The following is a 15,795-nucleotide window of genomic DNA, read 5'->3' as shown; positions in this document are numbered from 1 at the left end:
TGGCACGAATGAAAAAATCGCATCTTCCTTTTCAAAACTTAGGTAGTAGTTAAATTACTATTAATGATAATCCACATAAGAAGGCTGATCCTCTTTGGACGTTTGACTTCCATAATGCCAAAAATATGTATTTAGGAATAGGAGAAGATGCTGTCAAATGCTTCTAAGAGATTTAACTAAGAACACAACTGAAGATCAATACTCCAGTACTTCAAATATTCAACGATCTTGGCAGCTTCCAATTCAGTAAGAAGAGAGCTAAACTAATTAAATCTCTCATCTTTTAAGAATCTTCTACAAATAATCTTCCAAGACAGACACCTATCGTCCCAAAAATCAGCAGCTTTACCGTGAGGAAGTAGTGAGACATTGAAGAGACTAGGAAACTAAAGCTTGAAAGGGTAATCACCTATCCAAACATCATGTGAAAATGAATTCCTTTTTACAATGCCAAGAACAAAATTAAAATGTTTATCAACTTTTATCCAGTTTTTTTAAATGTTAAGCCAAGGGCTTCTAAGACTCACTTTCCTTTTACTTCTTGTGAAAAAGGATTTATACCATGAATACTCATCGCCACCTTTTCCCAAGGTGAGTTAGAGTCATTACAAAATCACCAAAGAGCTCGAGGAAGCTCATCACTTAGTCTTAGATCTAATATTGAGGAATCCTCTAGCACAAGCCTATGCCTTGAGCTTCTTGTTTTGGAAAAACTTGAGTAATAGGTGGATGAATGGACACTAATATCGAAGTGGACTAATAAGATGATGGCAACTCTTGACTAGATAGATAGGAGGAAGTCACCTTTTAACTAGAATAAGCCGCATATAAATAAGATGATCATTGTTCCCCATCTCTTGATTCCTAATAAAAATGATGAAGAGAAGGGAGCATCCTCAAATAACGTGTCCTTGAACTCAAGTTGAAGTCTAGCCAAAATGCTCATTATAGCCATCATTGCATTGAGCATTGACACTAATGGGTAACAATATGTTGAACGCAACCCTTTCTTAGATTTCATGCAATAATTTGTGAGTGGATATTCTTCGTAACTTTTCCTTTAAAGTATAGGAGTTTCATGTATTAACATGCAAAAGAAAAACGAAGAAGTGTGTGTGATCTTGGAACCGCTTGAGAATCACAATTTTTACTCATGGTAGTTAGCATCAATTCCATTTGGTATATATCATTTGGCATTCGAGCTATGTTGATATAATATGAGTATATGGGTGGTTGCAATTATTTGTTGACCCAATACTATGACCAGAACTTCCGATCACAAATGTCACTATTTGAAAATCCTATTTGTCACAAGAAAACTCTCAACTCTAAAATCGTCTGGTCGAGAGGTTTGAGAAAAAGAAAAAAAAACATTTACATATATGTATTGCATACAAACTTTCTGGGCCAAGACATGGAGACCCTCTCTCTGTTACCACCCAAGTTTGTGATCGAATTATGAGTCTCTCGTAAGTGGAGGTAGACGGTATTTATAAGACGTAGAATTCTTTTCTCACCCTATTTTAAATAATTGAATTTTAATACCTTTGAGTTAAAGTACTCAAGACTAAATTAAAAATTTTTAGGTCCCATCTTCATTGATGTTTGTGATTATTTATAAGTTGTATAATAACCATTGCTACATCAATGGAATCATGACTCAATCATGGAGGATCGTCCTCCTAAAACAAAGGAAACAAAATAGAAATAAAAGTGGAGTCCTTGTAATCATTGCTACATCAATGGAGCCATGACTCGATCATGGAGGATCATCCTCCTAAAACAAGGGAAATAACTAAATATAGAAATGAAGCCGGAGGACTCCTCCTTACAATAGCAAAACTGAAAAAAAAAAAAAAAAATTCAACTAATGGGTTCCACATGTGACTGCTTCTTTCTGCCATGAGTGTAACGTGTGTATACTTGTTGTGACATTGTATCACGAATAGAGGTTGCACCCTATTCGTCCATACAAGGTACCTGGTCAACCTAAAGAGGCTATGGAACTCATGGCTAGGTACTAGGACCAAAATACACGAAACAATAACTCATAGTCCATGAAAACCACAACTAGCACTCTATGGAACATAGTGATAGTCCAATTCATAACTGGGGAATAACGAGCTATCCAAACCGTATATTAGGCGTAATAAACGTATAAAAGCATACAACATGTTCGTCATGCTCATTAAGGGATAATATTCCAACCTCAACATATTGGAAAGCATAAAGACCTAATAATCCACTAGAGTTCACAAATCATGCGTGCGGAAGCTATATAACTGTAAATAGAGCTAAGTTGTAAACAGTTCACATTATCGAAGCACAACTGTCATGAGACTAGGTCAAACTAGGCTCCTAAACATAATACTCCAATCATTGACCTCGATCCTAATCGACTCTACAAGTATTTCTTAGAAACTTGCACCACATGGTTACTTGTTTGTCGACTTCTCAAGCTTGGTTTGGGTGTTCAAGAATTTAAATTTCTCCAAAGATTCTCAATATGCCTTAAATTAATCTGCCTTCTTTTCACCTCTCTAAATCTCATGCTACGCAGAAAGTCCCCTTGGGTCAATTATGTTTGGAAATTGAAGGTTTTGAGGAAAGTCAAGTTCTTGCTTTGGTCAGTGCTTTACTGAAGCCTCGATGCTGCAGACAAAATTCAAAAGAAATTCCCTTTTTGGGCGTTATCTTCATTCATTGCCTTTTTTCTGTTGGGCTCTTGGTCTTTCATCCTGACTAAACCGGGCATAGATATTTGTTTCCAATAAAATGTTTGCCAGTGGCTGTGGAGGCTCCTAAGGTCGTACTTCAAAGGGAAAGCTAAGGTTCTTTTTGAATTGTGCGGTTAATGCCCTTAATCGGCATTTATTGAGGGAAAGAAACCAAAGGATTTTTGAAGACAAGTTGTCTCTAGGGTTTTTTTGTTAGTAGTGTATGGCATACTTCCTGGGAGTGGTCTGGTAAAAAGGTACTTTTGTAACTATAGCCTACTTAGAACCACTAATGATTGGAAAGCGGCCACTAATTTTCCAACCCCTTTCTTATGACCAATTCATTTTAGAAATGTACTTACTAACCTTAAAGCTATTGAATGTAAAACAAGAATAAGGACTACCTAAAAACTCCCAAAAGTATTTACACAAGAAATTACCCACTGCTATGTTAAGTAGGATATGCTTCCAGCTTAATTTACTTATTTTTTTTTCAAGTAGTAAACTTTTCATTGACAAAGTAATGTAAATAGGACATGGTTCCAGTTTTGAGTGAGCTTCGTCATGCTGTGGACATGCAATCAATGCTTGAGTCTCTTGTTGAAGAGGGAAATTATTACAAGGTGGGTTTGAGAATTTGCTTCTTATTTTGCCTTTTCTAGCTAAACTGCAGGTATCACACTAAAATGAACATGTCTGAAGGAGTAATGATATCTGCTTATTAACTTTTCTAGCTGTGCTGCCGAACATGCCTGCTATATAGGCTTTTCAGGTTTTATCCGAGTATTTGCAGCTATTGGATAGTTTTTCAGAGCTTTCAGTCATTCAAGAGATGAGCCGTGGTGTAGAGGTGAGTAGTCTCAATGATATTGAGCATTTGCAGTTTAAAAATATCTATGTATATCCTATGGACACGTTTTAAAGGGTATAGTAACTGATTTATAATACTTTTTTTATATAATATTGTAGGTTTGGCTTGGAAGAACCCTACAAAAGTTGGATTTACTTTTGATAGAAGTCTGTCAGGAGTTCAAGAAGGAGGGCTATTTAACTGTGAGGATTGTTTTCATATGATAGAAATTAGTTCTGTTTTTCTTTCTCCCTGAAATCATGCATTCTTGACACATTCAATTTCTTTTTGTTCTATTTAACCTTGAGCACTGAAAAATCCATTTCACATTTTATTTGGATTATGGGTCCTGCACTATATCCTAGAGGGCTGTGGATGAACTTTTCAATGTTGAAAAAATGGCTTGACCCAAATAGCAGGTGCAGACAATTTGAATATTTTTTCTGCAAGCTTCCCGTAGCTTTATTCTTTAGCTGAAATCTATACCATTTTCGCTCCTATAAGGGAAAGGAAGCCGTGGAAAATTTAGGCAGTGAGCCCAGTAGAATGGGCTTGTGACCTAAGTGAGGGCATTAAGGTTGATTGAAAAGATTTTGAAGGGAATGAATCGGGTTTTGGGTTGGGTAAATTCAGACTCCTTTGTGGAAGGAGCACGGAGGGAAAATGTTTCTCTCTCATAATAATAGTCTAATAAAAACAAGAAGCCTCATATTGGCTTCACGTATGTGAGAAGAAGGTTGTGAGGGCTCTCCAGCAAAATACAAAATGATTCAGCTGAGATGCTAGAAGTAAATTCTTACCTTCACCTTGAGGGAAGGGTGAAACTCTGGGTGGGTGGTACTGATAAAAATAACAAGCCTCCTATTAGCTTTATGTGTGCTCAGAGATTGCGAGGTCCTTCAAGCAAAACAAGAAATGAGTGAGTTAAATCATTAGGGAAGGGTATATGAGTCTTTTCATGTAAATATTCTTCTAATAGAATGATAGGGATGGGTTGTACGGGTAGGGTAGTATTAATAAAGATTAAAGTTGTTACTTGGGCTTGGGGTAAGGCAGGTAGAAAGTGAGAAGGAGCTAGGAAATTCTAGCTTTCTTTTGGAGAGAACCAAATGTCTTGAAAGTCTAGGAGTTTTGTAACTTTCCCCATTTAATTTGATACGGAAGTTTCTCTCTTTCTTATCTCTATTATAATCAGGAATTTTCCCGAGCATGATAGCTTGAATTTATTCCATGGTTTATTAAAACTGTGCATGTATCCATTGCTGGAGTCTTTCCAAGGATTAGCGGAATAATATACCTTCATTTTATCCCATTATTAACTGCTAAATAAGTGGTCCATTTTGTAGATAATTTAGGATGTCTGGGTTTATGCTGATTTTGGTAAACATCATGAACTTGGACCTGTGAGTTTATTAGATACTTACAGAGCCAACTATCTCGTTTTACTGATTATAAGATTATGAACTTATCTCATGGTTAAATCTAAAGATTTATTATACTTAGTGGGACCTATTTGCTTGAGTAAAAAGCATCTCATTACATGTTTAGTTATCAATAGCTTCCAACTTGATTATACTTTATGTGCTTCCTAGGTTGTAAGACTTTTCAATTAGTTTGGCTTTACTAAGTCCGCATTAGTTATTTTTCTCCCATATAGGTTTAAGGTTGAATAATTATACTCACTGTTGTCACTAGTATCATGACCAAAACAGATCATTATGTGGAACATCTTGCAATCAACATTTGCACCTCTTTGGAATTGTAGAACAATTGCAACTGATTTGACAATTGAACTTATTTTTCTCTCGTGAAGTTTTGTTTAAAATGATCTAGTTGTTGTCATTATGAACAGGTGATTGATGCTTATGCACTAATAGGGGATGTCTCTGGCCTTTCGGAAAAGATACAAAGCTTTTTTATGCAGGAAGTTATATCAGAAACCCATTCTTCCTTGAAAGACATTGTGCAAGAGGTGCGCTTGTGTAATTCAAATTAAGGAACTGGTTTATGTTGAGAGATTAAAATTTCTTCCCACTGAGCTGACTTGCATCATCTCAAGTTCATTACTATTGAAATATAAGTGCGATACTCCCATTCACGCACAAAGCTATGCAAAATGGATTTTTTTTTTTGATAGGTAGCATTTAGTTAAAGCACAACTAGTGGACTTGAGGTTGCTTTTTCGCACGTCATATGTACCACTTTAAGTCATGGACATATGTAGATGTGGTAAATAGAAGTTGGAACAGAAGGATCAGATCACCTTTCTCTTAGTTTTCTCAGTTTAGATTCTCCATTATTTCCTTGGTAAATCAAAGAAATCTTCAAACATCGTTTTTATCTTTGCAGGATCAGGATGTACGCGTACAAAATAGTAGGTAATGTTCTTGAAGTTACTGAGTCTTGCATGCAGTATGTCAAATAAGAACGTCTAACTTATTTTATCCAATTGCAGGCTTACATACAGTGATCTATGCCTTCGAATACCTGAATCAAAGTTTAGGCAGTGTTTGTTAAAAACACTAGCTGTCTTATTTACCTTGATGTGTTCATATTATCAAATCTTAAGCTTCCAACTGGATACAAAGGTCCATATTTACTGTTTCTTATATATTTCACTTGAATCATATTTATTTTCAGCTTAGAAAATAGTTTCTTTGTTTTTCAGCTCTAGTTCATGGAGTCTATGTAATAGTATCGTTCTATTTCAGTGGACGATTGTACAACTCCTTGTCTGCTCACATTGGAAATAATTCTATTGAAATTTTCTGTTGCATTGAATATAGTTTTATACGAAGTTTCTGCCGAATTGAATATAGTTCGATGAAAATTGTATGCTGCATTGAATATAGTTGTAAGAAAGTTTTCTGCCACATGAGTATTATTCTTTTATAATTTTCATAGATGAAAAATTTAGAGGCCACAGAATTCTTATTGCAGAAGTTGCTGAATACAAGCCTCAAGTCTTTTTTAAGAAACCTCATTGGTACTCCTAGAAGTATAAAGTTGTTTAGAAAACCAACATTGGATGAGTTTGATTAGAGAAATCTACAAGAAATAAGAGTGTATCACATTCACTATTAATTTCGTTCTTGGAAAAAAACAGAGCATTGCAGAACTCTATTTGGCCGAATGCTGTCTATTTTACAAAGCAATTCTGCAATGCTGTCTATTTTTCAACATTGGATGAGTATGTTTACAGAATTCTTATTGCAGAAGTTACTGAATTGTTTTGTAAAGTAACCTTTTCTATCTTTGCTTATATCACCATCCCTTTGTAGAAGACTTTTAGCCCCCCTCACAGTTAACTTTCAGAGGGAATTTTACTAGCCTTTCCTAGAGGACTTTTCTATGAAGAAAAAATGGGCAAATGTGCCTTCAAATTTTCTGATAAGGCTGTAGAATCCCCTTGTCGCACTATTGAAGGAAACTTGAATAATTTGTTTAAGTTGGGATATTCCATGTAGAAGGCTTCAAATGTTCAACGCAAGAGTGTCAACCAAGGATTGGAGGGAGATTCCTCTTTTAAAACTTACTGTGTAGTTCTAAAATTTTTGGATTGGCCAAGTAGGAGCAATTTTTCTTAGCTCCAGTAATCACCAATCAATAGAAAAAATGGAACAGATTGATGAGAAATTCTAGAGGCCAAAGGAAGCTCCAGAAATCTCACTTGAATTGTCAAAAATGGCCGATGTAAGAATACCTTAGGAATGGATAGATTTCTCCTTGAAATCTTAGGGGCCTAGGGTTTTTGGCCAAAGGAACATTATCAAAATACTATAATCAATTATAAACGGTTCATTCTGTGATGTTTGCTTGGAACCCCTATTGCTCAAGCTTTCTTCAGTGTCTGGTCCATCCATTTGTTGTTTTGTAGTCCCTTTTTCCCCTTCCCAACAAATGACAGATGGAAAAAGACTTTACTTAAAAATTTATGATGTTTCGCATGTAGTCATTTTTAATGGATTTAGTAAGGGCATAAAAACGGGAAAGGAGCTAACAGACTAAATGTGTTCTGGTTAAAAAAAAAATCTTTGTCATTGTGATTCTTATGCATACAATGTTGAGAAAAATTTATTTAAGGGTGGTCTATTTAAGACTTTCTGTTTATGATTTTAAGGATACTATTGTTAAGATCTTTAGTTTTACTTTTTCTTTATATTTTGTTTGAATCACTGGTAGTTAGAAGCAGATTTTATTGTTACCTGCTTTCTTTCATCAGGTGGCTTTTCTGTTGGGCACTTAAAATTTTATCTTAATAAGCATGTTTTTGATCCAGGATTCAGTTCAACAATCTCCTAACATGAATCAACTAGAAGATAATTGTGACCTTAATTTAGGAGATACAGAGGAATCAACGACAAGAATTATGAATCCTGTTTACGTGGATGGGAGTGATTCTAATATGGAGTCCCGGACAGATAGCAGTACAGCATCAACCAGTGGTTCTCCCTGGTATCATCTGAGAAAAGATGCTATAAGTTTTGTTTCCCAAATCCTTCAAAAAGGCCGTAAGAACCTCTGGCAACTATCAACTAGTCGTGTGTCAGTACTGCTTTCTTCTGTTGCTGTTTGTTCAACGAGCATTCATCAATTCTTGAAAAACTACGAAGATCTCAATGTCTTCATATTGGCTGGAGAAGCCTTCTGTGGAGTTGAAGCAGTTGAGTTTAGGCAAAAGTTCAAGATTGTTTGTGAAAACTATTATGGGACTTTTCATAAGCAGAGTATGCACGTAAGTTTACCTTCTTGCCCAAATTTTCCATAGTTCTGGTCTGCAACTGTTTCCACATGCTGGGTCATGGTTATCAAGGAAGCTAAATGCTGCACTATTTCTAAATTCTTATTAATTTTTCTCTGCGCCAACTAAATTAAAAAAAGCAATGAATATTTCAATTTTCTCTTCATAACTTATAAGTGATTCATATAGAAAGTAACGAAGGATTTTCTTGCTTAACTTATTCTTTCCCTTTTAGCTATTTCTATTGGTTTAGTAGTTATTCTGTTAGAGTTTTGACTTTAACTTCTCTAACACAAATTGCTCTTGGTTTACGAAACTGGAGTTCTTGTGACAGTTAAAAATCTTCGATTCAGACGAAGTTATTGTAAAATTTCATATGTCGTCTTATGTCTTAACTGACAAATTATTAATTGTCCACATTACGTAGAAATTTTAATCTATTTAATTCAGTAGATTGTCTCTGCAACACTTCTACTACTTTGTCAAACTAAGCAATTTCTAAGTTCGAATGTGAAAACTGACTAGTACTTCATTGTTTTTACTCTCTTCATGTTCTTAGGCTCTAAAGATGGTTATGGAAAAAGAGAATTGGCTTATTCTGCCACCCGAAACAGTTCAAGTTGTTAGTTTTGCTGGACTGATTGGTGACGGAGCACCTCTGTTTGTTCCATCTGATGGTAAGTCGTCTAACACCAAGGTCCGACAGTCAGATAAGTCAGCAAGCTCAGTCAGTACAGGTGGGGGTAGAAGTGGTTTTTTGCAGTGGATCAAAAGTGGAAATCCATTTTTACTTAAACTAATGCATACTTGTAAAGAAGACATACCCAATGGAGCCTTTTATGGAGAATTGGATGGAAGTGCTGGTGGAAGTTCTCATAGGAACTCTCACTCTGAGAATACAGACAATCTTGAAAATGGTGGTCATGTTGTGTCTGAAGGTGAAGATGAAAATGAAGATCTTTTAGCTGACTTTATTGATGAAGATAGTCAACTTCCAAGCAGAATTTCAAGACCCAAACTTCCACGAAATTCTTCTAACCATAATTTTGATGAAGTTTCAGCACAAACAGGATCATCTCTATGCCTTTTAAGGTGAAGTATCTGTAGTGATATTGGGAAGTGTTTGAAACAATTTTTTATTTTTTATTCTGTTTCTTAAAAAATTATTGAACTCCCAAATTTCAGGTTCATGGACAAATATGCAAGGCTTATGCAGAAACTAGAGATAGTGAATATTGAGTTTTTCAAGGTATCCCCAGTATTTGATGGTTAGCTTGTTAGATGCCGTTCACCTTTAAACAGCCTGAAATATTTCTCATTAGCTTATTTTTGGCAGGGTATGTGCCAGTTGTTTGAATTGTTCTTCTATTTTGTGTACGAGACTTTTGGCCAGCCTAACACTACTTCTGGTGGAAAGGGCTTCCCTGACTCCCTCAATTGTACTCACTCATCTTTTTTCTCTTCTGATTTATTCCCTGACCAGTCCTTGAAACTCCTTCCTGTCCTATTCTCAAAGTTCAATATATCAGAAACTTAGAACACTATTTTACTTTTTCAATTTTGACTTACATCGTTTATTTCTTCCTGAAATTATCAGATAAATTGAAGGCAGCTTTATCCCGGGCTTCACAGGATTGTGATCAGTGGATAAAATCTAATTCATCTTCCCCATCAGCATCGAATTCAACATTTTCTTTCAACGAAGTTACCCCAAGCCCTCCTGGCAGTAGCTTCGGTTACTTGCATGGAACAACTTTTGGTCTCAAGGTGCTAGTTTATATAGAAGGCTACAGCATCGTTTTTCATTTATTTTGATTTCTGTACGTATCTTTTTTTCTTTTCTCTCTGTTGGGGTTTCTTTTTATTCATGAGAAATAGATATCAATTTGGTTTTAGTTACAATTTGAGAATTTTAGCCATATAATTGTGAAACAACTTGAAAGTGTAATAATTTGGATGTATTGAATAAATCAAAAGCACAATAACCTGAGGTAGGTCTTCGATTTATAATATCACCTGCCCAACTTACATTTGTATAAACCTCTTGTCAGTTTTTCTAAAGGTAGTCCCTCCTAGGAGTCATCTTCATGTATCTAAGAATTTTGTATACAAATTTCACAAGGATTGTGCATAAATTGACTAACCATGGTTACCGCAAATCCAAGATTTGGACATGTGTGTAAAAGATAAGTGAGACGTCCTACAAGACATTGGTATCTTCCCTTGCATAATTGGCCAAGTTTCTTCTGTGAATCATAGGAGACTTCGTTGGTTTTCTCCCAAGCATGGCAATTTCTTTGAGAAAATCTAGATTCTTTGGGATATGACTGTCTTTATGAGACCGAGCAATCTCCATACCGAAGAAATATTTGAGATTTCCTTGACTCTTGACCTCAAATGCTCGGGCTAAGTGATTCTTCACTTGCTACAATTATGATTCATCATTCCCTAAAATGATGGTATCATCACTTATACGATTAAGAGACCAATTTGTGATTCTAATCTCCTTTTACGACTATGAAATGATTGATACTGAAAATATTTAAGATTGACATCAAAACTTGTCAATCTACCAAACCATGCACGTGGAAACTATTTTGGTCCATAGAGAGACTACTTAAGTTTGCCTACCTTTCTTGGATCAATGTTCTCTTTATATCTCGGTGGAATATCCATATGTACCTTTTTTTCCAAATCACCATTCAAAAATGCATTTTTTATACCTAACTGTTGAAGACTTCAATCAAGATCAATTGCTAGAGATAAGATGATACTTATAGTATTGAGTTTCGCTACCGAAGCAAAAGTTTCCTAGTATTCAATCTGATGGGATTGAATGAATCCTCTAGCTAAAAGTCTAGCCTTCAATCCTTCCGTTCTTTCACCTGGTTTATACTTCATTACAAAAATTCACTTGCATCCCACATTTTGTTTCCATCTAGGCAAATTTGTCAATGTCCCTGTGCCATTTTTCTTAAGTGCGTCAATCTTATCTTGTCGTTCTTTTCTCTGGTCAAGATGCTTTTGAGGTTCATGGATGTTAGTTGGCACCTGAACATTATCAATAATAGAAACAGATACTTGATAGGACTTAGATAAGCCATCATATGGCACATATTTTGCAATAGGATGCTTGGTATAACCTCTAACACCTTTTCTTTGAGCAATTTTTATGGTTACACCATCGATCAAAGGAGCCACATAAGTAATATTCTCACTAGTGGGATTCAAAGGGGATGAGTCTGGTTCAAGTGGTTGACATTTTAAGTCTTGCATGGTAGCCCTTTTTCTTTCCGTATAAACAATAGGAGTTTGATTTTGTAAGACTTCAGGTTCATAATCAATAGGTTGGTCAGACGTAGAAATAGGTAGCTCTTTTATTAATGGAGCTAAGGCCTCGGTCAGGATGGGAGTAGGAGTTGTGATATAAATGGACTCATGCTCTTAGCTTATGCTCTGGGTTTGGAATGAAAATAATTAGACAACTTTTGAAGAGAAGTCTTTAGAATGCAATGCAAGGGTGGATCTAGCCAATGTCATGCCTCCTGATGTGCACCTTCATTGTTCAATTAGAAGTTATGTTTCTTCCCCCGCCAAAGAAAAATGCTATTAACGAGTATAATCATGGGTTGTTACACTTGTTAGTCTACATAGAGGGAAAGAAAGACTTAACTACCGTATTATGCTTATTCCCTTGAATTGGTACATATGTATTTTCTTCAGAGTTTCATTGCTTATCATGCATCAGAAAGGGCCGGAATGAGTCATTTTCTCCCTCGAAAAAATTTGTTTTTCTTCTCTTTGAGACATTACGATTACTTGGTTAAAAAATAAAAGGATCTGTCATGGGTGTTCTCCTCTAAACTGTGATTATTATACCGCAGGAGAGGAGTGCAGGTGCTGACTCATTATCACTTGTGGCAAGAATAATGCATAGGTCTAAAGCTCATATTCAATCCATGCTTCTGCAAACAAATGCAACTGTAATTGAAGACTTTTATGCACATCTGGTAAGGTTCATTTTTTCATTCTTGGTATGTCATGGATCATAACGTTTGCTCTCTTAGAGAAGAAAATGTGTGTTCAATTTAATCTTAGTGCAGCTTAAGATGGTTTAAATCAGTTCTACATCCAGCCTTATCGCATGTTTTCTTCTAATGGGATTGTTCCATGAAAATAAATTTTATTTTGAAGATAGCACTTTATTTTTCATAACTGTGATAAGGTGATTTGCAGCCTAAGGTTTAAAATTCTAAAGAACTAGGAAAAATGTTGGTGCTGCTTACTATCATAGTATGTACTTGACAACCCCGCAGATGAACTAAAACCAATTAACAAGTTGTAAACTAATTGGCCGGTAACAACCAGCAAGGTCACTAAGCAACGCGTGAGGTTTATTTTCAGCTTAGGTTTGCATGAGGAAGGTGTTCCACCCAAACAATTTACTAATATGGTTGAGCAAAAAGAATTAATTTTGGTGGTTGTGCATAGGTACCATTTATTTGCTGTCAAAATTGGTAAATGGAATATCTTGCATGAAAATATTAGTTATTCCTTTGTTGGTGTCGTTTCTTCCGAGGCTTCCTTTAATGGATTAGAAGTTCATGCAAGGGTTCCTCCATTTTCTCGCTATCCATATTTTGAATTAATCTTTATCGAGGAAATTTGCTTTTGCGATATAGTTAGACGCCTGCTGGAAAATTCTGTTTCACTTCATTACAGCACCGACATAAATGGCTGTGAATTCTTATAACTGAACTCGGAAACTTGTGGTTACTGAAAAACACAATTCTCAAGCCTAAAATGGCAGAAAGCTCATCTCCTTTGAAAAATGTAAGTTTGAGTGGGGGTAAGATTTCTAAGAGGAAAAGCCTGCATGTCTTCCCAACTCTTTAACCCACTTGACTTCTGAAACTATTTCTACGATACTTCTATTTGAACTTCTTCATCGATAAAATGATCATGTTAGCTTAGAGGTGTTTCTTCACCCGAAGTGGAGGAAATTTCCTAGAAGGCTTTAAAGGTTGGTTGTGCACTATCAGATATAGTTTCATGAAGGTTCTAGCTTCCTGCAACTTCTATTGGTAGGATTTCTTCAAGTCTCTGTAGTGACAAATATTAGCTTAAAGGAGGACATCCTTTTGATTCCAAATTATGTATCCTAGAGATTAAAATTCCAAAACAGCTAAAGAAATTTGTATTCTGCTACAACCCAGCAAACTAACTGAAACTTACTGAAGCTGGGAGCTAATTGACTAACAACAATTGGTTTGGAGTTACTTACCTAGTGTCACAATCGCACTTTTTTTTGGCAGTGGACTAGAGATTGTGCGACGCTTGTTCTAAGCTAGCAAACAAGCCAACTGTGTCAAAATCGAATTTCACGGACAATTTTGATGTATGGTCGAGCCTCGAGCCACCTTTTGAGAGAAAAGGTTCTAGAAAATATGGGCGAGGAAAATCATTGAAAACAAGTTGGAAGTAGCATTGTAAAAGTCAATTCTATTGAAAAACATGTAGGCAAGAGAGATTACAAAACTTGGTCGGGGGAGGTTTGATGACTACTTGGCCCCCCTATAGTACATTTTGAGGCAATTCTAGTCTGGCAGACCCAAACATGATTTCGCTGAATGATCATACCAACAAAAAATACAATAGTAAAGCAATACATCATGAAAGCAAATAAAAGGTTTGACATGTCATGGGCAACACGTCCTGGATGAGCATGACCATGATATCCTCCCCCACATAATTACTTCTGTAGGGAGATTTTTCCATTGGGCTAGGAATTCTCAAATACTCCGATCTTTCGACTTTCCTAACCCTGTCGGCTTGGATCGTTTTGACTCCTTTGTTGTCCTTCTGTTTAAGGTCAATTCTAGGTCTTGCAGCGACGTTGCGGTTGACATCATATGAATCAGGGTGGTAAGACTTCAGGTTGTTCACATGGATTTCATTGATCACACTACATAGTGCATGAGAAAGGATTAATTCAGATTTCAAAAATATAAAATCGCATTCTATAATGTATTTGATGGAGATACTTCGGGGATCAGGACACTTTTCCCCCAAGGAGTAATTGCAGGTCCTAAATAAATTTGATTGGTAGTTTAGTTCTATAATCAGTACTTTTTCCTTTTGTTTATAATTTTGATTTGTTTCCCTTGTTATCATTTCCGCTTCCCTAATAAATGTCTCTTTTTTTTTTAATTCTCTATTTACTGGATTAAAACTACTGCATAAATAACCAAAAATTAATTAAATCTTTATTATAAAGAGAAGTTGAATAGAAGAGGGCAACTCTCATTTATAGAGAATCGGAAAACAAAATTGTCCTAATCCTAATTAACCAAGTAAAGTGGTCCTTATCTTAATTAACCAATGAATTACACAAACTAATCTCAATCCTAATTAGCCAAGGAATTGATCAAGATATCTAATTGATCATTAATCCTACTACATTATAATACCTTCACGACCATACTCGGACTGATCTCTCTAATGCTTGTACATCTGTGTCTTTGAGTTCTGAGAAGTAATAGCTTCTTTATCCATTTATCTCTCATCCTAATTTCTTTTTATTCTCTGTACTTCTGTTCTCAATCATTCTTTCCTACATCAATGTGTGCAGGTGGGTTTATTATATTTCATGGTTCATGAAGGATATAACCAAGAATCTAAGATAAATACAAACTGTTCAGTGAGAATATTCATCAGTGATAAATACAAGATAATATCTTAGCAAAATGATTCCTGTTTAAAGTTTTTTGCAACTTTCATTCATGTCAATGGAATTTTTTTCTACTTATTGTTAGCTCAATAAAACTTCTATTGTTTTCTTGTTTATTGTACGTGACTTGTTATGAAAGTCCTTTACTATTTTTATGTGTTGGAGTTTCTTGTTTATTCTTTGTTTTCTAGGCTTTCTGTTTAAACTGAATTTATCTTCTTTGGATCAGTTGGATGCCGTCCCATATCTCATTGAGCATATTCATAAGAACACTGCAAGATTGCTTCTTCATGTCAATGGGTAAGAATATTTAAATGGACTCTATCTAGACTCTATTAGAGCTTTAGGTGGTGGAGATTCTTTGTATGAGCTGCACGTGTTATATGAATCTAAAAAATGGAAGCGCACACATTCATCAAGTAATACAAGCATGTTTAGAATCATTCTGACGAAGTTTCTGCTAATCTTCACTAACAGATACTGAAATAAGGCTGGCCAATCACTAATAGGAAAATGAATCTAAGCATACTCGAACAAACTAGAATAAAATATGTTGTAGCAGTAGCAGTTTTGAAATAACTAAGAAATTATTTGCAATAGTAGGCTTTATTCTAGAATTCCAGCCCCAAAAAATCAGATCATGCTTAAACCATGAAAATGGGTATTAACTTTAATAATTCATGAACGGAATATAAGTTTAATTTCCAATATATGAACTGTTCATTTATTAAAGCAAAAAAAAAAAAAAAAAAAAAAA

At 35.4% G+C, this 15,795-nt stretch overlaps 1 protein-coding gene across 1 annotated transcript in view; it reads left to right on the top strand.

The window, feature by feature from the left end:
- Positions 1-15,795, top strand: part of LOC111444131 (syndetin) — a 31,061-nt gene that overhangs the window by 11,929 nt on the left and 3,337 nt on the right. The window contains exons 7-19 of the mRNA XM_023082103.1: positions 3,251-3,340; positions 3,481-3,567; positions 3,687-3,770; positions 5,420-5,539; positions 5,917-5,945; positions 6,023-6,155; positions 7,847-8,302; positions 8,868-9,400; positions 9,494-9,557; positions 9,645-9,747; positions 9,906-10,075; positions 12,193-12,318; positions 15,268-15,338. Coding sequence (XP_022937871.1) covers positions 3,251-3,340; positions 3,481-3,567; positions 3,687-3,770; positions 5,420-5,539; positions 5,917-5,945; positions 6,023-6,155; positions 7,847-8,302; positions 8,868-9,400; positions 9,494-9,557; positions 9,645-9,747; positions 9,906-10,075; positions 12,193-12,318; positions 15,268-15,338 — 2,066 coding nt within the window. The remainder of the gene's footprint in view (positions 1-3,250; positions 3,341-3,480; positions 3,568-3,686; positions 3,771-5,419; positions 5,540-5,916; positions 5,946-6,022; positions 6,156-7,846; positions 8,303-8,867; positions 9,401-9,493; positions 9,558-9,644; positions 9,748-9,905; positions 10,076-12,192; positions 12,319-15,267; positions 15,339-15,795) is intronic.

The sequence above is a fragment of the Cucurbita moschata genome, unplaced genomic scaffold, assembly GCF_002738365.1.
Source record: "Cucurbita moschata cultivar Rifu unplaced genomic scaffold, Cmos_1.0 Cmo_Scf00006, whole genome shotgun sequence".
NCBI classification, from domain to species: Eukaryota; Viridiplantae; Streptophyta; class Magnoliopsida; order Cucurbitales; family Cucurbitaceae; genus Cucurbita; species Cucurbita moschata.
Note: the sequence above shows the minus strand (reverse complement) of the source record. Positions and strands in the feature narration are given on the sequence as shown.